The sequence below is a fragment of the Notamacropus eugenii genome, chromosome 1, assembly GCF_028372415.1.
Source record: "Notamacropus eugenii isolate mMacEug1 chromosome 1, mMacEug1.pri_v2, whole genome shotgun sequence".
Taxonomy (NCBI): Eukaryota; Metazoa; Chordata; class Mammalia; order Diprotodontia; family Macropodidae; genus Notamacropus; species Notamacropus eugenii.
The window spans coordinates 574,889,807-574,916,405 of NC_092872.1; the positions used below are offsets into that span (position 1 = coordinate 574,889,807).

General features: G+C 34.7%; 1 protein-coding gene across 2 annotated transcripts in view; it reads left to right on the forward strand.

Annotated features, from left to right (window-relative positions):
- The window catches only part of AGPAT5 (1-acylglycerol-3-phosphate O-acyltransferase 5), a 74,856-nt gene that overhangs the window by 36,875 nt on the left and 11,382 nt on the right, over positions 1-26,599 (forward strand). For both annotated transcript variants that reach the window (XM_072634381.1, XM_072634379.1), the window contains 3 exons: positions 6,565-6,655; positions 20,072-20,233; positions 23,637-23,760. In XM_072634381.1, the coding sequence (XP_072490482.1) occupies positions 6,565-6,655; positions 20,072-20,233; positions 23,637-23,760 (377 nt within the window). The remainder of the gene's footprint in view (positions 1-6,564; positions 6,656-20,071; positions 20,234-23,636; positions 23,761-26,599) is intronic.

Here is a 26,599-nt window from a genome sequence, read left to right on the forward strand (position 1 = left end):
ATTTCTTGTTACCCAGTGGTAAGAACATTACATTTGGTCCTAACACTTAGAGTTCCAACTTCTTTAGCTCCCTCCCTCTCCCCCCCTTCCGCTTGGAAGACAAGCAATTCAATATAGGCCAAATCTGTTTAGTTTTGCAAATGATTTCCATACTAGTTGTGTTGTATAGGACTAACTATATTTCCCTCCATCCTATCCTGTCCCCCATTACTTCTATTATCTTATGGTCCTTTCCCTCCCCATGAGTGTCGACCTCGGATTGCATTTTCCTCCCCATGCCCTCCCCTCCATCCTCCCCCCCACCCTGCTTGTGCCCCTGTCCCCCACTCTCCTGTATTATGAGATAGGTTTTCCTATCAAAATGAGTGTGCATTATATTCTTTCCTTTAGTGGAATGTGATGAGAGTAGACCTCATGTTTTTCTCTTGCCTCCCCTCTTTATCCTACCACTAATAAGTCTTTTGCTTGCCTCTTTTATGAGAGATAATTTGCCCCATATAACTTCTCCCTTTCTCCTCCCAATATTTCTCTCTCACTGCTTGATTTCATTTTTTTTTTTTTAAGATATGATCCCATCCTCTTCAATTCACTCTGTGCACTCTGTCTCTATGTATGTGTGCGTGTGTGCATGTGTGTGTGTGTGTACTCCCACCCAGTACCCAGATACTGAAATGTTTCAAGAGTTACAAATATTGTCTTTCCATGTAGGAATGTAAACAGTTCAACTTTAGTAAGTCCCTTATGACTTCTCTTTGCTGTTCACCTTTTCATGGTTCTCTTCATTCTTGTGTTAGAAAGTCAAATTTTCTTTCTAGCTCTGGTCTTTTCATCAGGAAAATTTGAAAATCCTCTATTTCATTGAAAGACCATTTTTTCTCCTGAAGTATTATACTCAGTTTTGCTGGGTAGGTGATTCTTGGTTTTAGTCCTAGTTCCTTTGACTTCTGGAATATCCTATTCCATTCCCTTCGATCCCTTAATGTAGAGGGAGCTAGATCTTGTGTTATCCTGATTGTATTTCCACAATACTTGAATTGTTTCTTTCTAGCTGCTTGCAATATTTTCTCTTTCACCTGGGAATTCTGTAATTTGGCCACAATGCTCCTAGGAGTTTCTCTTTTTGGATCTCTTTCATGCGGTGTTCTGTGGATTCCTTGAATATTTATTTTGCCCTCTGGTTCTAGAATCTCAGGGCAGTTTTCCTTGATAATTTCATGGAAGATGATGTCTAGGCTCTTCTTTTGATCATGGTTTTCAGGTAGTCCCAGAATTTTTACATTGTCTCTCCTGATTCTATTTTCCAGGTCAGTTGTTTTTCCAATAAGATATTTCACATTATCTTCCATTTTTCGAATCTGCACGCTATGTTCTGTGATATCTGTCTTTCTCATAAAGTCCTTAGCGTCCATCTGTACCATTCCAGTTTTGAAAGATCTATTTTCTTCAGTGAGCTTTTGAATCTCCTTTTCCATTTGGTTAATTCTGCTTTTGAAAGCATTCTTCTCCTCATTGGCCCCTTGCACCTCCCTTGCCAACTGAGTTAGGCTCGTTCTCAAGGTGCCAATTTCTTCAAGATTTTTTTGGTTCTCCTTTAGCAGGGAGCTGATCTGCTTTTCATGCTTCTCCCTCATCCCTCTCATTTCTCTTCCCAGTCTTTCCTCCACCTCTCTAACTTGATTTTCAAAATTCCTCTTGAGCTCTTCCATGGCCCGAGCCCATTGGGTGGGCTGGGACACAGAATCCTCGATTTCTGTGTCTTTGCCTGATGGCAAGCATTGTTCCTCCCCATCAGAAAGGAAGGGAGGAAGTGTCTTTTCTCCGAGAAAGTACCCTTCAATAGTTTTATCTCTTTTCCCTTTTCTGGGCATTCTCCCCAGCCAGTGACCTGACCTCTGAATGTTCTCCTCACACCCTCCTCGCCTCCTGGTCCTCCCAGCCAGCGTTTGGGAACTGAGATTCAAATGCTGCTTCCCGCCTTAGGATTTTTGGCGGGGGCAGGGCTGCTATTCAGTATGAGAATTAAGTTCAGGTGGTCAGGGGCAGGGCCGCCTCTCTGGCTCAGTTCCCTCTGGGGGTTTATGCACAGACCTTCCACAATGGATCCAGGCTCCTGCCCGTTTGGGGAGCCCCTGTCTGCAGCCGCCTCTCAGCTTCTATCTCCCGGGGGGGCCCAAGCCATGGGGGCACCCCACTCCCCTCTCGACCCGCCAAAGACACTCTCTCACCTACCCCCGTCAGTCACCTGTTGGTGGGGGGGCTTGTGCCGCTGGAGATCCCGTCTCTGGAGCCTTCTCGCATCTGTACTTCTCGGAGCCGCGGCCGCCCCGCCACCGCAAGTCCGGGCTGGGCTCCGCGTCTGCAGTGCGATGGACCTTTTGCGAGAGGTTTGCAGGTCCCTCTGTGGGTGGAGGGACCCGCGTGGCCGCTGGAGATCCCGTCCCCGTAGCCTGCTCGGATCTTTTCCTCACGGTGTCGCTGCTGCGGCAGGGCTGCCCTCTGCTCCCCGTCCCGGCGCCCAGTCCACGGCGCGAAGGACCCCCCGTGAGAGGTTTGGAGGTCTCTCCGGAGCAGAAATCTCCCTCGCTCCAATATTCCGTGGTCTCTGGGTGCAGAATTCTCCCTGGGTTGGTCCCCTCTAGCCGTTCTGTGGTTTGTGGGTTCGGAGCTGTGTGTATGTGCGTCTTTCTACTTCGCCATCTTGGCTCCGCCCCTTAATAAAACATTTTTAATTTTATCTTTGAACAGAAATATTCTCTCTCTACCTCTGTTCCATATTGGAAAAAGTAAAAACAAAACCCTTGTGACGAATATACATAGTCAATAAAAACTAATTCCTTCAATGACCATTTCCTAAAATATATGTCCCAGACTATACCCTGAGTCTATATTATCTCTCTCTCAGGATGTTTTATCATGGGTGCTCTGAAAGCAGTTCGCCACTGCTTTGATCAACATTCAAAAGTTTGTAAAGACAACTCTCTTAGAGTTGTTTATCTTTTCAATTCTATTGTATAAATAGTTCTGTTTCTGCTCATGTAATAAACTATTTAAAGTGTTTCTCAGACTATTCTCATAGAAAATGTAGAGATGGGCTGGACCCCTTTGTCAATCTGTAAAAACCTGTGGGCCCCTCCTTAGAATAACGTTTAAGATTCATAAAATAAAATACATAGAATTACAAAGGAGGACAATTATTTTGAAATAGCAAAATATATGTTTTTAAAGGTTCACAAACACTAATCTGAGAACCTCTGATTTGTTCAACTGTTTGAATGTCCAGATCTGAAGAAGAGTTATCAGTGGTCTAAGGTAAACTTGGAAAGGGGATTACTGGTTGACTGCCGTATTGGAACTAAATGCATGTAATTACAATGTCCCAGGTTTGAGAAAATGTATCTCCCTTCTTCATTGGAGAGATAGAGGAATATGGATATAGAACATCACATATACTGTTAGACATAGTTGATGCTGATTACTTTTGCTCCAAATATATTCTATTTATCCAGTTTCAGTTTATCAGTGACTTATGCAAAGGAATAGATGATGTGCTAATTAAATTTGTGGATGACCCAGAATTAAGAAGGATAGCTAACATGTTGGATTTCAAAGTTAGGATTTCAAAAGCAAAAAGACCTAAAGTGGAGATAATTACAATGTTTTACACCTTCATTTTTAAAAAATCACATCAAATATAAGGTCATATGGTTTGACTAGACAAACCTTTTAAGGTCTGGGGATATTAGTGAACTACACATTCATTAAGAGTCTGCCATAAGTTATGGCAACTAAGAAAGCTAACATAATCATAGGCTATATTAAAAGAAATATGTAGGACTCTGTATTCTGTCTGTATAGAGCATATTCTGTATGCTGTATTCTGCCAGGCTCAGATTATATGTGGACTATCATGTTTACCTGGATACAACCTTTTAGGAAGGGTAATGAACTAAAGAGTGTCTAAAGGAGAACAACAATATAGTGAGAAGCCTTAAGTCCATGCCATGTGAGTGTCAGTTTAAGGCATTCAGACTGTTTAATCTAGAAAAGAGAAGACAAGAAAATAAGGTGAGGACACAATAGTCTTCAAGTATTTGAAGTCTGGTGGAAGACTGATAAGACTTCCTGTTTTTGATCTCAGAGGGAATAAGTAAAATCAATATATGGAAGTTACAAAGAGGCAAATTTAGACTTGGTATTTAAGAAATAGAACTATTTCAAAAATGGAATGTACTTCATGAAATTATGGGTTACTTTTAAGCAAAGGTTTGGTGACCACTAATGTGGATAGTGTGGGCATAGCATGAACCACACAAACTCCGTTTTGTAATTCAATTCTGGAGCTATCTCAGTTCCCTTTCTATTCAGTTTTGGGTCTAGTTTAATTTTCATCTTGTGAGAAAAAATTATTCAGTTGTGGAAAGTGTGAAAATACTTTCCCTGAGGGACTGAGAAGCTGAACCACCTCACTTAGAGGTTGCTTAGAGACCCTTAACTAAGAACCTAGGATATGCAGACTAGAAAGTCAGACCCAAGAATTTACACAAGGAGTTTTCTCACAGCTACATATCTCAAGCAACAAAACTGGCTCTGTTCTGGTCAGTTAGTTATTGTTTCCATGTTCCTTTGATTGAATATAGATACTTGGGGGTGGAGCTACATCTCTTTTTCTGATTTCAGGAAGTTGTACCTGTTCTCTTTTGCTTTCCCAACTTGGAAAGTCCCTAATCTTTCTTCTAGTTAGAAACGATTGCTTAATTTTGTATCCTGCTTAATTGTTTTCTTTTAATTAATTGGTCTTATTTGATTAATTGTTTTTAATGCATAAAAAAAATCCATCTCAGTTCTACATTCAGGGTTTTTGAACTAACTGGAGAGTCCAACCCGTTTATTATGCCTGTTTTGCTAATAAATCATATGACTCGTATTTCCTCAGTTATTAATTATTCAACAAAGCTTAAAGGATTTTTGTTTGGGTAGGCTTGATTTTGATTGGGTAGGCTCTGATGTTTTGTGATTTTTGTGAACCTATACATGTTTTTTTCTTTATTATCTCCTACATGTTTTACCAGTATTGGAGGGTGGAGGAAGTATATAACCAGCAGTGGCCTTTCTTCCTTTGTTCTATGCAAGCATTTAATTGGTTGCCTTCCTACACATCTATCTCAGAACTAAGAGATCTTGCCTTTTACTTCTGGTTTGGAGATAATTAAATATTTTGGACTACTACAGCAAAGTGTGTGACTTTTTTCTGTGTAGTATCTGGAAGATGTATTATTATATGGATTATGACCTAGTTGAACTGGGGTCGAAAATCTTTTGGATGGAAAAATCATTTGTAGAGAGCATAAGTCATCTAAAGAAATACAGAAATTTGGTTCTGAAGAAGACAGGGCTAATGAGACCTATCAAATAGGAGTTCATTATCCTTTTCAATTCTCCCTATCTCCCTTAAATAAGAATTCCGTGGTATTTCCTAGGTCCTTGCCATATTTCAATTTATTTTCAACTCTACCTCTTTTTAATAGTACATTATATGACTGCACAGTCCAATTTTTGTCTAGGTAGTCTAGCCAAATAAACTTCAAATTCTAAATTTTTCATGTAGTCCTATCCCTTTAATAAAGCATGGATCTTGATTTTAAAGAGAATCTGATAAAGAAAAGTGTTTGACTAATGAGCAGCTATCCTGTATCCTTTTTCAAATGTCCCAGATGATGAAAGGAACAAAATGTATCATATGAGCTCTCTTCCATTTCTTTGTTCCTATGATTTATGTGTGCTGTGAATGCTGGTAAATTGAAAAGAACTGGCATGGATTCTCTGTTTTTGACCTATTTTGTGTCTTAAGCCATGTCCCTAAGCCAGTATAGTTTTTGTAGCTTTTCCATGTCTCAAATTAGATTAGGGGTTAAAAGAAATCTGAGCTTCCCCTCTCTAGCCTTTTTTATTTCTTCACCTCTGTCTAAAAGGAAAAGACTGAAGATTAGGATAATTGACTACTCCACTAACATCCAGTAATGATTTCTTGTCTGGCTTCTTCACTTGAAAATATACCTATTTCTGGCTACTAGATTTCTTCCTGAAAATTTATGTGTAAATTGAATTATTTTAAGTGCTCTAGGAGAGCTTTTTATTTAGTTGGTATCCTAGGTTAACTCTCTGTAAAGTGAATATCACTCTTATATTGCATTCAGATATTTTTTATGTATTGGTACTGATTTTTAAAAAATATTAAACATTTAAAAATCAGTCTAAAAATGATAGTGTGACACTATTTCATAGTTAAATTTTGAGTTAATAATGAAATTGGAAATGTTAAGCCCTCAGCTATCCTGACAAAGAATTCATGATATGTAATGTACTTTATATTATTTTTCAGTCTTTGTTGGGTCTATTTGTGTGTGCTTTTACTACCCTATTTAAAATTCAGATTATATGTAGAAGACAAGTTTTTATTTTAAAAAGTTCTGTTAGGTCTGAATGGGTTGATATATTTTCTTTGTTTAAAATAACATAAATATATATATATAATATATAATATATACATATATATTTCTTTCACAGATGTATCTTGTGATTTTTCCAGAGGGAACAAGGTACAATCCAGAGCTAACAAAAGTTATTTCAGCTAGTCAGATATATGCTGCTGAACAGGGTAAGTTGAAATTTAAAATTTCAGTGTTTAATTACAGAATTGAGTTTTTAACAGTGTTCTGATAGTTCATACATTGCATTCGCTCATGAATTAAATTCTTTGATCATGCATGCTCATGTGCATGCACACACACATATCCTTTCTTTTTAAACTATATTGTTTTTTCTTATGTGTTCTCCGGTGTCTCTAACATACAGCCAAGAAATTGGATGTAAGTGGAATTAGACCATGTTACAGTAACTCTTGATGCCAAGAGTTTGATTATACTGCCTCTTATGTACATATTCAATTCAACATGCATTTCTTAAGTGCTAACCATATACCAGGCATTGTTAGGACAAAAAGGGAAACAGCTATTCATTTAAAGGAATGAGCTTATGTTCTGTTGTGAAAAAGAAAATGTACATAAAGGGAAAAGGGAACTGTAGTAATCATCTGGTAGAGCAGAGATATTGCTTGATCTTTACCCTTATGGATGTTAGCAGTTACAACAAGTGGATGTGAGGGAGGGAGATCATTCCATTATGTAAAGATGACATCATCATCATCATCATCATTATCTGTTAGCATTTATATAGTACTTTTAAGGTTTGCTAAGTGGTTTACATATATATCATTTTATTCTCACAACATCCCTTGAAATTAGGTACTTCTATTTTCCACATTTTACAGATGAGGAACCTGAGGCAGAGATTAAATGACTTGCCCACATTCACACAACTAAAAAGTGTCTGAGGATGGATTCAACTCAGGACGTGTTGAATTCAGTTCTAGTTTTATATCCGTTGCCTTAACTAGAAGCAAATAGAAAGTGAAATATTTTGCATAGGGAAATTTGCAATAGGGAAAATAGGCAAATTTGACTAGAATGGTGTGTGAAAGAGATAAAATTTTACTAGAAGGATGGTTTGTGTAGCCTAATTTATGATAGGCTTTATATGCCAAAGAAATGATTTTGTATTTTATTCTAGAAGTAATATATTTTGTCTTAGAAGGATGATTGAGCCTGTGTTATAAGAATATCAATTTGTACTTGTTTGGATAATGAATTTTAGAGGGAAATAACTAGAGGAAGAAATAGATTAAGCAGTTATTTTAGTAGTCCATGTAAAATTTAATGAAGGGACTGACATAGGGTGATTGTGGTATAAGAAGAGAAGGAAGTGTATGCAAGAGATATTAGAGGAGCAGAATAAATATGACTTGGCAATTAAGTTGGCCTTGATGGAGTGATGGAGAGTAAAGAGGTAAGGATGTCTCTGGTTGCTAAACTGGATGACTAGAAGAATAGGAATAACTTTGATAGACAAGTAGGAGGAGGTATGGATTTAGGGGAAAAGTTAATGAATTCTATTTAGGACTTTCTGAGTTTCTAATAGTTATAATGGTCAGTGATCGATGACATGTCAAGTTCAGGACACAACTAGCAGTACAGTTTGGCTAGAATAAAGAATGCATTCAAGGTAGTCTTATAAAATAAGTTTAGAAAGTAAGTGGGGAATAGATTGTGAAGGATTTTAAATATCAGATTGAGGATTGTATATTTTATCCTAGAAGGAATAGGAAGCCACTAAAAATTGAGTAGATAAAATCGATGTATTTTATAGGATTATTGATTTGGTAGCTATATGGAGAATAGAGTAAGAGAAGGTGGAGAAAATGTCCAATTATGAGGTTATTCCATTTCCATACCATTTCTTCCATCTGTTCCCTTCTGTTACACACAGCCTCTATTCTAGTTGGCCCTTATCATATCTTGTCTAAACTCTAAGATGTAGAGTCTCTGTAGGTGGACAGATAGGAGAAATGATGTGGAGGAAGAATTGATAAGATTTGATTGACTTCTTGGATATGGAGTTTCAGGAGGGAGAGGAGACCCTGAGAGGGAAGACTCAAGTTTTGAACTTGGGTGACTGAAAGAATAATGGTGCTCCTAACAGAAATTGAAAAGTTTAGAGGAGAGCTGGGTTTTTGTTACTAAGTATTAAAAGATGGATGGATGTGGTTTACCTTTTTATATTATTTTAATAATAACTATTTCCTAATGTACCCTATAATGCTCTAATTTTTATAACACCCATGTGAAACATTTAGGAACAATGTCTTTTAAGAGATATGGAACCAAGTAGGTTGGAACTTTCTAGGAGTCACAATGCTTTTTATTGTCAGAGTCTAGGGCACAAGTTTATTTTTGAATTCTAGGCTTATGGTTATTTTTATTTGATCATGTACTTTTTTTCTATAAAAGGTAGAATTCTGTAAGAAACCTTCAAAGGAAATTATATAAGCAATTTGCCTGTAAGGGTTAAGTTTTAAGTACTAGGTTGTTGAAATTCTTAACTTCCAGTTTATTTATTGGGTGACCTATTTTCAGTGTGAATGTCAAGTTGAATTTTTTCCCTCACTGTGAACAAAGAAAGTTAAACTTTCTGAACAGTGTAATCTAAAAAAAATGTCCTGTTTTGTTTTTTTCTTCTGAGATCACAGGCAAACTGTTAGTTGAAAATAAAAACAAAGGAACACTAGTCCATCTATTAATTTTTCTTGAATAGAGTTGATAAAACTTAGACATAAGTTTTCATAAGTTCATAAGTTTCATCTTTTCCTTCTGATTTTGTTAATTTCTTTGAATGTGTATATATTCTTATACATATGTACTGCTCTGTACACACTTAAATTCTAAGATGTTATTCCCTTCAGTTTCTTTTTTTGAATGCCACTGACCAGTTTATATTTTGTGTGATTATTAAACAAGATTAGATCTTGATTTAGTGTGAAATTTCCATTTTAAAATGAAATTTTTTTTGATCATTATGCCAGGAGCACTCAACATTGTTCATAATCTTAGTTTTTTACTAAATTTGTTCTATTTAACACATACATGTTATGAAGACTTTAAGTCTTTAATGATGAGTCAGATACTATAAAGGCTAATTTTGCATTTCATGGATTAAGAAAATGTAACTAGTAGCCTTATTGTAGTTATTTTAAAATTTTATTGTAAATGAAGAAAATGGGCCTTGGGAATTAACTAATGATGTTTTTCAAAATCTATGCTAACTTTACTTGTTATTTGTCATTGTTGTATATACATAGTTTACAGATTAATTTTTATATGAAGTTCTAATTTTCTATTAAATATTACTTTTGTTCTCTGATTTAGCATACTATTACATTTAACTTCATGTAAACAGTGATTCTTTTCGTTCTTAGTTGCATCTTTAAAAGAGAATCATAATTTTTTTTTTTAGCAACCCATTCATGTTTGTCCATCTTATGTGGTCCACTGAACATGTTGGAGACTCTTCTTGCTTTCTCTAGACGTTGCAAAGATGCCATTAGGGTAAACCTAGTTATCCATCACCTTTTACCACATTGTACTCCATCTTCTTTTATGCTTATACGTTTCTTTGATAGGGTCCATTATCCTGCTTCTTCATAAGTTATTGTTTGTAATATGTTTTAGCCAACTCTCAACCACCAAACACCACTGTATTGGCCTCTGGGTGGCAGTCATCTCCAATTCTTTGGAAACTGTGATATTCCACAGTAAGCAGTCATCCATTATCACTTGAAGGATACTAACATTAAAAAGGTGGACATTTATTTCAAGTAGAAGTTTGAGACCATTAAAAGACCATTGCAATTTTCCAAAGGCAATCTAGGACCAGCTCTCCACCTTTTCAATTTTGAGCCCAACTCATATATTTGCAATGTTTATACCAGACAGACAGAGAGGTGGACACACACATACACACACATACACACACACACACACACACACACACACACACACACACACACTTGCTGTCTGTCACAGATCAGCTCTTCATATTGTTCATCCAACTGCAATTCCTAGACTAGAAAATAAGCATTTCTCATTCTGTCTGATGAAGAGGAGAAAAAAGAAACCTTAAGTAGTATTTCTTATATCTACTACAAAGGAGAGTAGATGTTCTCTACTGTTTGGCTTGCTTCTAGTGCCTTGTGATGTAAAGTTTTCTGCTTCCACAGAAGTCCTACTCTGATGCCCCATTGTGGCATGGAGGTGACCCTGGGTTCTCAAAGGCTTTGCCAGTGAAATGCAAGTTCTGGCAGCTTCTATCAACCTGGAAAGTTTTAAAGTATGGTCTCATTGATAAACTTTTATCTTCTGTCTGAGGCCCCACCTAGCCAGATATGGAGAGGTTCAACTCTTATAGGTTGGATCACTAGGTGAGGAATGCTTTTTCATTCATTCATAAGTAAAATTGGAGGAGGGAGGGGAATAATTTCAGCGAGAGGGAATAAAAGAATGTTATTTAACTATAGTAATATGTTGATTTTTTAATCATGACCCTGAATCACTTAAAAACTATTAAAATAGTAACTAGAACACTAAAAAATTTTATTTTTTATATTAAGGATATTTGCTTGTATTCTAGTCTTTTAAAAATTCAAGTTATTAAATTATATGAGAAGATTCTGTAGTAGGGTTGGAGTTAATATCACATAACTGTAAATAATAATAGCTGAAATTTATATATAATACTTTAAAATTTGCAATGTGCTTTAAATATGTTACCTTAACTGATTCTCACAACCACCTTGTGAAGTAGGTGCTACTGTTCTGTTCATTTTATAGATGAGGAAAGGGTGAGAGATTTGCATAATTCAGTGTCTGAAACAAGATAAAAACTCGAGCATATATGAACTTATGTAAAAAAACTCGAGTATATATAAACTTATCTAAAGTCATGCCCTCCCAAATAGAATTACATATAACAAACTCCCCACTAGGCACTTATTTATTTTTAACTATTAGATATGAAATAGTATATTTATCTTATTAATTGAAAATGTAGTCTTTGGGCTACCTAATATACTGTACGTTTATCACATTACTAAGCCAAAGAAACAAGAAATTGTTTTAGGTAGTAAAAGGAAATTATTTGTTTTTTTTCTGCCTTCTGGTATCTTCTTTTTCCAAATCTATTTTTTGTTCTGAGCTTGCTCAATAATATATGCATTTTTATTTATGCGATAGAACAGAAAAAGAGAATTATACATAAAACTGCAGATTTCTGTAAAGTAGTTTGCTTTTCTTTTTAAGTATAGAATGAAATTCAACCTGTAACTTTCAAATCTTATCCTGGTTGTTCTTCTTTCTGGCCGTCAAAACAGTGTTATTTAAAAATGCGTTAATAAGGTTTCATTTTAAAATCAGCAAGTGTTTCTTAAGCACCCTCTGTGTCCAAAACTTGCTGGGGATATAAAAATAAAAAAAAATAACACAGAAGTAAGTTCATTGTAGAGGGCTGTGACAAATGAATAGAGAATACTATTTAGCTAGATTTTTAGCTGGAAGCTGGGTAGTGTAGTGGAAAGAGTGCCAAGCTTGGAGTCGGGAGGACCTGAGTTCATATCCAGCCTTACTTATTATGTGACCCTGGACAAATCCCTTAACCCTGTTTGCTTCAGGTGCCTCATCTGTAAAGAGAGCTGGAAAAGAAAATGCCAAACCACTCTAGTGTCTCTGCCAAGAAAACCCCCAGATGGGGTCATGAAGAGTTGGGCATGATTGAAATGACTGAACAACAGATTATTATCTGCTAGAGCGCAAAGGGTATCTAAAGAGGCAATGTAGGGAATAGTACTTAATTTACAGAACTAGGAAGGTAAATGAAATGTAAGATCCATAAGGTCAGGAACTGATTTTTTAGTATATGTGTCCCTGGTGTGTAGGATTACTTCATAGGTGACAAATACTTGTTTGCAAGTTTGCAATATAGTAGTCTATATTGAGGGGGGTATTAAAAGGCAGAAATATAAAAGTATATTTCCTTGTGAAGGCAAATATTGTTTTAGTGTATTAGATTTATCAACTGAGTCCTTTACATATATTGTGCCATCCCATTAGATTTTGTTCTTGTCCCTCTGCAAAATGTTCAGCTACAAATTTCATTTGCAGGGCTTTATTGCAGGATTTTAAAAAAATATGCTTGCTTTTATAGATCTCAGCAAGAAGCCACTTCCCTTCAGCTTTATAGAAAAATGTTGTTTTCAACCTTTGGATTTCCAAACTGGATAAGATTCAGTAGCCCCAGAAGGAAAAACTTTTACCTAATTAAGTTAATAATTTCATAATCATTTGAATCCTTTGACAGAAAATGAACCAGTTCCTAGAATTTAAATCAAATATATTGCTTGGGGGAAATATTTTGTTTTGCACACCAACCTCTCTCCATTATAAAAATGCTTTTTACAGGGAAATCCCACTATCTTATTGCTGATCTCTATGCAATTAGTTTTCCTAAAGGGAAGTAGTAGCTACAGAAAGTAAAGTTAACATTTTCTAAGTATGCTTCTTGTCTTTTCTCCTTGTGAAGAATACCATGTGATGGATAGAATGTTGAATTATGAAACAGAAAAGACCTGGATTTGATTCCCTTCTAAAAATTTTTAGCTATGTGACCGCTGGCTGATTATTTTTTTTCTTGGCCCATCAGTTGTCCCATTTGTTAAATGGGAATAATATTTGTACAATGCCTACTTTAAAGTGTTGTTATGAGGTTTGGATGAGATAATCATGTAACATGTTTAATAAACCTCAAAATTTTATTATCAGCTTTTGTTATCATTAGTAAAATAATCAAATGTTAAAGGACAATTTGTCCAATTGGAAAAATGAGATTTTCAGTTTAGGTCCTTCATATATACGTATACGTACATATATGTGTATGAATGTATATGTGTTTATATGTGTTTATATACATATTTACATATGCATACATGAATATGTATATATCTCCTTTGTCTAGTTACCTAATCTCTTTGAGTCTTAGTGTCCTCATCTGCAAAATAAAGACAATTACACTTAATACCTAAAAATGGTCCTTAAAATTAGAGTAGAATTTTTAATGAAATGGTAAAGAAAGTGTTGATGCCAGTCTGAAAATTATGCTAGTATTCTTGGGACCCTAGTTTCCCCATTTGTGTAAAATGGGAGGTTTATACTAGATAGTCATAAGATGCCTTCAGCTTCATCATCTCTTGAGGCTTAAGATGTGATGATTGTCTTTTGTTAGTTAAAAACTTCTCTATATATTTCTAGAAGAATTTCAAGTCAAAAAGCTTTAATCATAGAAGAATGAGGTGCTTGATTCACACTGAACAGTGCAGTATGTCATTCTTAGGTGATAAGCACTTAGACCTTCTCAATTCATCTAGACTCTTCTGATAGCTCCTGTGTCAATTGATAATGTGATCTGAGATTTTTTGTTTTGTTTTGTTTTTGATGATTGTGTTGATCATGTTGAGATGCAATGGAGCATGATGGGTAGAGAACTGACTTCATTGTCAGGAAGACTTGAGTTTAGTTCCTTTCTTTTCATGGCCCTGGGCAAGTCACTTGATGTCAGTGCTCTTTATGACTATAAATTACAGAAAAAGATACTGGCTTGCATTGGTAGAGATTTTCTCACCCAGGAAGTTCTCTATACTAATGAAATCACACATCCTGTTTCTGTTTATGACCATTTAATGCTTTTTGTACTGATGAACCATACTTAAAATTCTTATATAAATCCAATTTGACTGTAGTGAATTTTAAAAACATCGCTAATTTTTGCTCTTATTATTTTTGAGTCATTTATTATTATCATCAACTTATAATTTTTTTCTTTTGCTTTACCGTTCCCTAGTTTATATATCAGGACTATTTCTAGTATAAAGGAGTTTGGTATAAATTTTTCTATATTAATTTTTAAAACAATTTGTGTCATGTAAATATTAATTTTAAAAGTTTCTGATAGAGTTCATCTTTAACTCCATTGGCACCAGGTATTTCCTTTGGTAGTTCTTTTATAGCTAATTTCTTTATAGATAATTTTAAGTTCTTTTTGAAAATGAATTATGGGGTCTCTTTTGTGTTATTTAATTTGATTATTTTTTTAAAAGACAAATGAATGAGAAAAGCATTTATTTAGCAATTCTATGTTCACATAAACTTTCATTTCTTTTAAATTTAAGTTTTGCTGACATGCTTATCTGTTGTAGATTCTATTAATTCTTTTAATTTTCTGTAGTGATTTTACCTTGTTTATTTTATATTTTGGTAATCCAATTTTCCTTCCTCTTCTTTTTAATAAGATTAGCTAAAGATTTATCAGTTTTGTGACAGTAGCTTCCTAATTGGTTAGCCTTCTTCCAATCTCTTTTTCTAACCCATCTTTTACATAGCTGCTAAAATAATCTTAAACCCTAGCTCTAAATATGTCACTCCCTTTTGAAGAATCTTCAAAGTCCTTAGCTTGATGTTTAGAGCCCTTCACATTTTGGTTCCATTCTGTTTCCAGATTTATTGTACGTGTTGGCATACGCTGTATTCCAACCAAGTTGTACTGTTTGCTGTTCCATGTAACTCAGCCTTCTTTCTCCTATCTCTGTGCCTTTGCACAGTCTGTTCTGCATGCCTAGAATACACTGGCTCCTTGCCACCACATATAGGAATCCTTTCTTTATTCCCTCTAATTTAGTGATCTTTCTTAGCTCGGATTATAGTATATGTACTTACTTGTGTGGTAAATATTGCCATTCTTTGCAAAGAATATAAGCTCTTCAAGAGTAAGTCAGTTTTTCATTTGCCTTTTTATCTCTGGTGCTTTGTACATAGTTTACAATCAACACATTCATTTAAAAAATATCAATTATCATTGTAGCATTTTAACAATGAAATTTGATCAGAAGAAGACATGGATAGTGTAGAATGAGCAATGGAATCAGAAACCCTGGGTTCTAGTCCTAACTTTTTCAGTACCTGAGTGACCTTAGATAATTCTCTGTATTTCTCCCTTTTCCTTATCTGTGAAATGGATGAATTGGATTAAAGGACCTCTCAGATGCCTTCATGCTCAGGGTTTGCAGGAGTCATCTAGTCCAACCTCTTCCCTAATGTAGGAATCTCTTCTAAAACATCTTCAAACAAGTGGTATCCATACTCCTGATTGAATAACTTCAGTAATGGGAACTCATTGCTTCACAAGAAAATTCTTTTATTCTTTTTCTGATCATGTTATCTTTTCATCTTTCCCTGTGTCATAACCCTGTTCATCCTAACCATGACCTCCAAGCTTCTCAAGTTCTTTCCTGGGTTATTAGCTCTGCACTGGATATACTTTCCACTCTTCCTTGTCTTGACCCCATGTTCAACTCCCCACTTTGTACTCCTTTGCTCTGTTATCCTTGATCTTATCTTCCCAAACTGCAGCCTTGGATTACTCCCATCATTCTTTACCTTTACTGTTTTTTTAAAAAAATTTCTTATTAATTTATTTGTTTTCAGTTTTTAGCAATCACTTCCATAAGTCTTTAATTTTCTCCCCCTCCTTTTCCCCTCCCTCCCTGAGATAGCATGTGATCTTATATGAATTCTATACATGCATTCCTATTAAACACATTGTCTCATTAGTTATGCTGCAAAGAATTAAAACAAATGGGAGAAACCGTGAGAAAAACCAAGCCAAAACAAAACATAGCACAAGAGAAATAGTCTGCATCGTTTTGCATTCTGATTCCACACTTCTTTCTCTGAATGTGGATGGCAGTTTGCCTCAAGAGTCCCTTGGGAAGGTTTTAGGTCCTTGGATTGCTGTGAAGGGCTAAGTCTATCGGAAACAGTCCTTGCATACTGTGGCTGTTACTGTGTGTAATGTTCTCCTAGTTCTGCTGATTTCACTCAGCATTAGTTCATATAAGTCTTTCCAGATTTTTCTGAAGTCTGACTTTGTCATTTCTTATAGCACAATAGTATTCCATTACATTCATATACCACAATTTGTTCAGCCACTCCCCAATTGATGAGCATTCCCTTGATTTCCAATTCTTGTCCACCACAAAAAGAGCTTCTATAAGTATTTTTGCACATGTGCGTCCTTTTCCTATTTTTATGACCTTTTTGGGATACAGTCCTGAAAGCGATTTTACTGGGTCAAAGGTATGCACATTTTTGTAGCTCTTTGGGCATAGTTCCAAATTGCTCTCCAGAATGGTTGGATAAGCTCACAGCTCCACCAACAATGAATTAGTGTTCCAACCTACATCTTTTCCAACATTTATCATCTTCCTGTTTTGCCAGTCTGATAAGTGTGATGTGGTACCTCGAGTTGTTTTGATTTGCATCTAATCAGTAGTGATTTAGAGCATTTTTTTATATGACTATAGATAGCCTTAATTTCTTCCTCTGAAAACTGCCTGTTCAGATCCTTTGACCATTTATTTATTGGGAAATGTGCTTTTATTCTTATTAGTATTGAGTGCTAGAGAAAATCAAAAAATTTTAATAAATAGGTCCTCTAAAATTTTGTTATATAATCTCAACTGTGACCTAACTGCATCAAGGTAATACATTTATACTTCCCTAATCAATTAGCTATCTGACTCCATGCATAGCACTTTTTCATCCTTCGCTAAACCTCTTATGGCTTTCCTTCTCTTGCCCTCTCAACTGGGAATATTGCTTCATGTTCCACTGCAAAAGAGACCATTTTCCAGGAGTTTCCTCTTTTCCCGTACTCATAATCCCACTTCACTCAGATGCCTTTTTGCACAACTCCCTCCTTCACCCCTATTTCATGTGAAGCATGGCTCTTCTTTTCAAAGCAAACCCTTATACATGAATATAGTATCCTATTCCATCTCATCTTTAGTACATTGTACTTTCTACTGTCCCCACTCTCATTTACTTTGACCCTGTCTATTTGTTTTCCTCCTTCCTGCAAACATGCCTATCTCAGTTTCAACTGAAACTGCTCTCCTAGGTTACCTCTGATCTCTTAAGTGCCAGATCTTTTGCTTTTTTTCAATCCTCCTTGACCTCTCTAGCCTTTGACATGTTTGACATGGATGTCCTCTTCTCCTTGATACCCTCTTCTAGGTTTTCTGGTACTGTTCCCATGTTTTTCCTTTTACCTGTCTGACTATTCCTTTTGAACCTCCTTTGCTGAATCTTCATATCCATATCCATAATGGCTATTAACCACGGAGTTTCCCAAGGCTCTGTCCTTCCTCCATTCTGTTTTATGTAGAGAACTCATTAGTAGCCATGGTTTCAGATATCATCTCTATGCAGAAAATTCTCAGTACTTGTCCAACCTTACTCTTGCTGCTAACTTCCAATTACCTATTTGACATCTCAAAGTGGATATCTTATAGATATCTTAAACTTCAGCATGTCCAAAACTGAACTCACTCTATTTTCCCCAAAACCTTTACCTCTTCCTAACTTCCTTTTTATTGTTGAAAGTACCACCACCCAGTCACCTAGGCTCACAACCTAGTTATCTTTGATTTTCTCTCACCCCTCATGTCCAATCTGTTGCCAAGTTCCCCACTTTTGCAATGTCTGTCTTACATGTCCTTCTCTTCTGGTACTGCTGCCACTCTGTGGCAGGTCTTCCTCTCCTCCTGGACTAGTTGGTCTTCCTACTTTGATTAATCTAGAGAACACTACTACTAGTCAGTATTCCCATTTTATCCTACCATTATTCCTGTTCAGTAAACTGTACTTGTCCCTAGTTATCTCCAGGATCAAATATTTTAAAGCCTTTCATAGCCTTCCAATCTTCCTAACATATTATTTCCTTCAGTGTACTTTGTAATCCAATGATAGTGGCCTCCTAACACAACACACTCTCCTTCTTGACTGCATTTTCACTTACTATTCCCCCATGCCTGGAGAGCTTTCCTTATCTTCACCTACTGACTGATTTCCTTCAGTTAAAATCTTACCTTCAAGAAATTCTTTCCAATTCCCCTCGATATTAGTGCCTTCTCTCTGAGATTAGTTCCAATTTGTTGGGTGTGTGTGTATACACACACGCACACACACACAGATACACACTATTGTTTATATGTTTTGTTTCCCATTAAAATGTGGCAGAAACTCCGCCTTTCTTTGTGTTTTTGTAGTGCCTGGTACATGGGAAGATATTAAAAAAGTATTTGTTGATTTGTCAAGGAAAAGCATTCCATTTTAATTGTATATTAGGGCAAGTTTCTGTGTAAGTTAATTTAAAAAACACTCTGCCTCAGTATACTTGTAGAGTGAGTAGGTGGAGAGCAGGTAGTGATCTAGCCATATTTATAATACAAGGGAAATGTAAAATTCATTTACAAAGAATTAGGTTTTCAACCTTTTTTTTCACATTCAAGGTTTATTTCAAATTGTAAGTACACACACACACACATAATTATATATATACTTATGTAAACACATAATTATGTATATATACTTATGTATTTTCTAGTGAAAGTTTTTTAGTTTGTTGTTTATTATATTCCTTGAAACATGGCCTGTGGTTGTTTAGATATATAGTGAGTAATTTGAATTATAGACTCACTCATCAATCAGGATAACTCAGCCCTAGAGCAGGGGGTTCTGAGCTCAGTATATTAAATCCCTCAGCTTCAGACTGTAGTACAAATGATAAGAAGATGATTGAATTGGACAGTGAGTTGGGATGTAAACTGTGGTCTATTCTGATTTAGGGCCAAATAGATGTAATAGATAATTTCATATTTAAGTGGTACAAAAGACTTTATCAGAGTAACCATTTGAAAGAGTCATAATCACATTGTTAGACCTGGAAAGGCTCTGAGAAGTTCTCTAATCCAACCCATTAAGAGATTACTGGCCCCAAATACTGGAAATTAAGAATGCAGAAAAATTTTGCTAGCCTTTTCAGTTTAGATTAGAGAACTTTCCCAGGAGCACAATTGCTGCAGATGGATTACTACCAAAGAGTTGATTCAAATGAAGGTGTTTATAACTGGAAGGAATCTTAGAGATAAGCTAGTCAGTTCCCTTATTTGTGGAACTTGCTGAAGATTACGCGATTAGTAAGTAGTAGAATCAAGGTTAGAATCTAGTATTTTTTCCACATGCTGTTACAAGTGGTGATATTTCAACTCCCTTCTTCCTACCTACCTCATTTCCTTCTATTCCCCCCGCACCACCCAAACTTTGATTTTAAAGCTCATCACTTTTTGTAGGCTCTGGTAATTAACTCCCCAAAAATTATACTCAGGTTATAAAATTATACTACACTCCCCCATATAAACTTTTCTGTTTGTGGACAAAAAGCTGGGAAGAAATTTAAGATCAAGGTAGAGATTTTAAGAAGAAAAAACATGTTGGTAGGGTGTTACCACCATTTTGCAAATGAGGAAATGCGCCTGAAGTTGGTTGAAATTTAAGATAGTACATAATGTGGACTATTTCTGGCAATGAAAAAAAACCATCTACATAAAAATCTTACTAATTTCATTTTTTAAATTATAATAGATAAATCAACTCGTTTCATTATAGGGGGCACATAGAATAGTTTTGTTAATTCTTTGTCCTTTCACTTTTGTGGAATTTTGTTTTTCTTTCTTTAGGCTTTGCAGTATTAAAACATGTCTTGACACCAAGAGTAAAGGCAACATATGTTGCTTTTGACTGTATGAAGAATTACTTAGATGCAGTTTATGATGTTACAGTAGCATATGAAGGTACTGTGGATCAAATGGGAAAGAGAAAAGAAGCACCTTCTATGACTGGTGAGTCTCATATTCTCACTTTACTAATATTATTTTATTTTTTAATGGAAGCTTGCATTGATGTATAAGTTTTACCAAATACATTAAAAATTAATTTTAAAAATTAAACTGAAATTGATAGCAGTCTTTTTATTTTCTATGTTAATACATACCTTAGAGTAACTTAGTCATTTATGGGGCAAAGACTATTTTGCATGCCTTTTAAATATTCTCATGATAATGTGAAAGCATTTTTGAAAAACTTAGTGTGTAATACAGTTTTAAGCTATTATTGTTAATATGAATTCCTTAAATTGTATCTTACTGATATTTACCATGAACCTCATTCAGTCATATCAAACAGCTATTAGACCTACAAATGTATATGCCTTAACAAGAAAAGCACAGAATTAGCATGTAAATTGCTTACGTGCAATTTTACATCTTCCTACACAGATTTGAAGTTGAGATATTTTTTCTGCCCTGAAGCATTTATTTTTCATCTCTCTTTGTTCCTTCAAATTCTTTCACAATTACTAACTCATATTTTTACCTGAAGTGTATAGCTATTCAGATTATATGTCAGCCAGTGTAAATTAATTGGGAGGAGGATCAAAGACGTATCGATCACTACATCCCTGTAAGGTCACTTGGAGAACACTGGGCATAGCCCATTCAGTTGTACTGTAAATATTCTAAGTTTGTGTATGTGTCTATATTTCTCCAGTCTTCCCTTCTTGTGATTTATTATCTGCACTAATGAATTACCTCCCCTTTTGTTAAAGGGATTCGTTTTGTGAAGTTTGGATTCAGTCAAAGGGCCAATTTGAGGCCATAGTTTCACTACCCTTATATATACCTCAAAGAGATCAAGCAACAGGAAAAACAATCTGTATGTACAAGCATATTTATAGTAGCTCTTTTTGTAGTGGCATAGAAGTGGAAACTTATTTGGGTTGCCCAACAAATAGAATTATAGAACAAATTATAATAAATTAATGTAACGGAATAATATTGTGTTCTGAGGAATTATGAAAGATTGGTGTCAGAAATCTGGGATGATTTTGATCATCATGAACCAAATGCAGAGTGAAGTGAGCAGAAACATGAGAACAATTTGTATAATACTGATTTTGTAAAAATGAACAATTTTGAAAGAATAACTGTGATCAGAGTTTTGACAACCCATTATTTCAGAGTACCAGAAGTGAAACATGTTACTTGCCTTCTGACAGAGATGAAATGATCTCCAGATGTAGAATAAGACACATTTTTTGACATGACCAGTGTGGGGATGTGTTTTGCTTATTATACTTAATAAAGATTTTTTCCTTTTCTGTTTACTCTCATACATCCCTTTTGTTGTAGGGATTGGGTTTTAGAAGGGAAACAAAATAGATGCTTTTAAATTGGAAAAAGTGATTTAAAAAATGATTTTTAAAAGCCTGCCAATTTTTATCCTTTTGTCATTTGTCAATTACAGAGTGATTCGTATTTCTACAAATAGGAATTGATGTTACATATCTTGGAAATTAAGCTCATTTTTCAGGCATGTCATTCACATGCCCTATTTAAAAAGATACATCACTTATAGTATATGTGTCTATGCCATACTGCTTAAAAAGTGTTAAGAATGTAGATGTCAGTTACATGGTTAGGATACCACTTAAGGGGTTAATTGCAGTATAGTAATACATCTAGCTAATTAAAAGTTGTAAGTATTGAATACCAAGTATAGGGATTAATAAGACAGGGAACAAAACAACCTTTTCTCTCTCTACACTATCTCATTTGGTGATTTCTCATAAGTTCCCTTGGATTTAGTTATCATGTCTATGTAGGTGATTGTCAGATTTATTCATCCATCCCCTAACAACTCTCCTGTGCTCCTGTTTCACATCATCACCTGTCACCAGGCTTCTCAAACTTCATGTCGCATAGACATCTCAAATTTAACATGTACAAAACAGAACTTTTATATTTCCCCCCAATTCCTCTCTTCCTAATGTTTTACTATAATATTAAGGACTACTATTACGTATTCCCTTTTATTTAGACTTGAAACCCTATTGTCATCCTTCATTTTACTCATACTCAAACCATAGATATCCAATCTGTTACCAAATCTTAACCATTTTTACCTTTATAACACATCTTGCATATGTCCCTATCTCTTCTCTAAGCTGCCACTCAGGTGCAGGCTTCTGTTTGGTCTGGTTAGTCTCCCTGGCTCAAGTCTTAACCCACACTAATCTCCATGCTCAGCTGCCAAAGTGATTATCTAAAACATATTACTTCCCCCATCTCTATCTCCCAACTCCATATCTTTTTATTACCTGCCTTCTCCATGCCTGAAATGCTCTCCCTCTTCATCTTTGCCCCCTGATTCTTTCTTTAAGAATGAGCTCAAGCTCTACTTTCTGGAAGAGGCCTTTTCCACTTTTTCTTTCCCCTTTCCTACTATTCCCTTCTCTCTGAGTTTATCTCTCATTTATACTGTCAACTTCTTGATGGCATGTATCATATTTTTGTCTTTCTATATGTAGGATTTAGTACAGTGCTTAGTATTTTGTAAATGCTTAATAGACACGTATTGACAGACTGACTTATAATCCCTAGGATATATGTTCTCTTCAAACACACATCCATCAAGGGATTCTATAATCATATTCTCTTTGAGGCAAACCATCTCAATAAATTACAATAATTTAAAAAAATTCAAAAGCCACATTTCTTTCCTTTTTTTCAGCTTCCCTTTCTATTTTAATATTACCATACACAACTCTTCTTTCCTCTTTCCTCACAGCCAAATGATGATTCTGTAACTCCAGATTTCTCTAATGTCCTGGGATATGTGTGTATCTGGCTGTTGCTAAAAAGTGCTAGGTTAGGTATTGTAGTTATTAAATAATAATTGTGAGTTATGTTAGATTATATTTCATCTTCCTTGGAAATTTTAGAGTAGTATACGAAACAATTTCTATTTCAGTGAGTGAGGAAAAAGAGCTAAACTCTAAAGAGACTTCAAAGAGTATCCCAGTTTTGTTTGGATGGTATTATGAACTAACAGGTAGAGAAGATTGAGTCTGAAGAGAAGAAGAATTGGTCCTGCTGTATTCTAGCTTCTTTTTCCTTTTTGGCCTAGGTGACTAGTTTTTTCAACTGTTTACCTTTCACAAGGTCTTTCTTGCTGCGCCATTGTGAAAACAGGCTTAATATATTACTATCATTGTAGGAATTTTACATTTTCCTGTCATTAAGTGAAAAATATAAGCTATCATCAGTTTAAATATAATGCTTTCTGAAGTTATGACAGAAGTAGAATAACCAGATTTCCACTATTCTGTATCAGTATGGAACCAAAAAGCATGAATTTTCCATTCATTTTATTAAAATGGAAATGGGGATCATTTGTCTTTTTTAGAATTTCTCTGCAAAGAATGTCCAAAAGTTCACATTCACATTGATCGCATAGACAAAAAAGATGTCCCAGAAGAACAGTTGTCTATGAAAAGATGGCTTCATGACCGCTTTGAAATAAAAGATAAGTAAGTAACGTGTATATTTAAAACCATTCTATATGTGACTGTCTTCATCTAATGTCTGAAAAAATTTTTTATGTAAAAAACATGTTAGATTTCACTCTTTGAGTAAGTTAAATGTTTTTATTTTTATGTCACCAAAAGAATTTAAAAATTGAATTGGTAGATTTTTTTTCATTTTGAGTTATTCTTTACACATATATTAAAAAATTTGTTCAGGAAAAAAATTATTTTACCATAATAGATGAAACAGAAAATACAAAAGTACCTTCAGTCCCATGTGACCCCTTTTGCTTCCTCAGTGATGGTAACAGAAGACCGGAAAGGAGAGAATGGATCATGAATTGTATAACTTTTGAACCATCTATAAATATTAACCTGTTTTCTAAACATGAGATTTTTGTTCAGTTCCAACAACTGAACATTATAGAATTACATTCTTTTAATCTTAACATTCTCATGTAAATGAAGTCAGAGAAGAGAAGAAAGGTACAGCTAAAGCTCTTCGTGGAGACAGGGAAGCAAAAATAGTTGGTGGAGTTGGTCTTAACTTGTGTCCAGAGACAACAGTTTAGATCATCTTACAATTCTCATATGTATTTGTAAGTAGACCAACATGAAGATAATTAAATGTTAATTTATATTTCAGAGTATGAAGTAGAGATATTTTGCAAAGAACTCCATGAAATCCATCAAATTAAATGAACTTATACTTTTTTATTCAGTAACTTCAAAGTAAATTGGAGATAGGTGAGGAAGGTGAAAAATGTTGGAAAATATAGGTCAGCAAAAATGAATTGGGAGAGTCTAAATATTTTAGACCGCCCTAAAGCCTCATGCCTTTGCATTGTGATTATTTTCTTCTAGAAAATAATTGGAAGGTTCTAGACATATGATGATTATGAAATAACATTGAAAAGAAAGTGCATTTTATCTGAGAAATAAATTATTATTAATGTATGTGAGTCTTTCTTAAATCAGCTAGTTTTGTGTATTCAGCCTACTGGCATAAATCGAACAGAAGTCAAAATGAATGCAAAACTAGAAGAGAAAGCAAAAATGAAAAAAAAAGGCAAGCATTTAAAACTATTACATTCTGACCTATTTCAACTAGTTATTGACAGAGATTACAATAAAGCTTTTTTTTCCTGGATCTGTGATGTTGTTAGTGTAGGAAACTGACCAGTGAGTGAGTACAGTCCTGTTCTCCTTAGAGATCCATCTACATCTTATAGTCTTGCCTTTAAATGACTTGTCCATATAACCAGGATGTGTCAAGAAAAGACCTGAACCCAAGACTTACTGACTTCCAATCGATATGTCACTTGCCTTGCTGTAGGAATGATTTTAAATAGATGTTTAATTCATGTAAATCATTTACCATAACAAATAAAGCAAAATGATCTGGATTCCACAAATATTTAATTTTAAAAATAGTTTAGTAAGGGCAAAATGAGTTTAGAATATAAACTTCTTTGTGAAAATCTGAAGGGTGGCAGAAGATTATGGGCAATAAATTTTGCCTTTATAAAACAGCATGAAGCAATGGAGAGGGAAAAAAATTTAAAGAAAAGTTGATGAGAAATCCAAGTAAGCCAAGTCATTCCAAGGGCATTTAAGGATGAAACTATAAGGAGAACAAGTCACAAAATGAAAAAGACTTGCAAAGGTTTAAAAAAATAGTTTTACTGGGTACCTTTTTGTTACATGCTAGTCATTTTCATGAATAATCTCTGCCTTCCCAAAAAAATATAAACCTGCCTTTATGACAAAGAAACAGTTAAGCAAAAACATATTTAATAGTGAATCATGACTAACAACAATATTTCCTTATGGTTACCCTCCTGTGTGCTGAGTGGTATATTTCAGTATTTGTTCTCTTCCACAAGTACTTTTTTTCCCATTTAATTATTACATCATTTTAATGATTTTTTTTTCCATTTACACTATTGTAGTAATTGTATATTTTGTCCTTTTTTTATTCCATTCTACATTATTTCATACAAAACTGTTTTTCTGAGTTGCTCGTATTCATCTCATGTCGATTGACATGAATAAATGATAGTGAGGGTAATCTACTAACAGATTGGTGGTCAATATATGAATAAATAGTTTTCAAAAGAATCACATAACACAAATTACCACATGTAAACATGTTTCAAATCTCTGATTAGAATATAAATGAAAAATATAAGAAATCCTAAGCTTTTATTTCCCACCCTGCAAATTATCAAAGACTTTGTCAGGGGCATATTTATTCTGCACCAACCTGCTGCCAGGTACACTACAAAGGTCTGGAATACCATGACAAAAGTCAAGCAGCTGTAATGTTCTTTTGAATGTGTTGTTAAAAAAAAAAAAAAAGGAAAATTTTTGAGATATGCTAGGAATACCGGAACATTAATCTACTGTTGTTGGTGCTGTTATATATGTTTGTTTTGAACTTATAACAAAAAAGGGACTAAACCAAATAATTTTGACTCATTGATTTCAACTAATGGGCATATTCTCCAACGAGGTTGAAGGTAGAAACAAATGGCAAATATAGAGGAAAACATTGTTAGCTTCACTTTATTGTGGTAGGAAAGTAATAGAAGCAAACTGTTCCTTCAGATGAATCGTGGTATTATTCTGTCTACTTCTGTAAAGTTCTATCTTTTTAGTTATTTAATTGGTTCAATCTTAAATCTGTAAACTGGACAATATTGTCATTTTTATTATATTCATATGACCAAAAATTATGAACACTTGATATTTCTTGTTTTTTTTTCTTTTATGTTGGTAAAGTATTTTTAGTCATTTTTATAAATTTTTGAATATGTTGGTATATTGCTAGTTTTTTTTA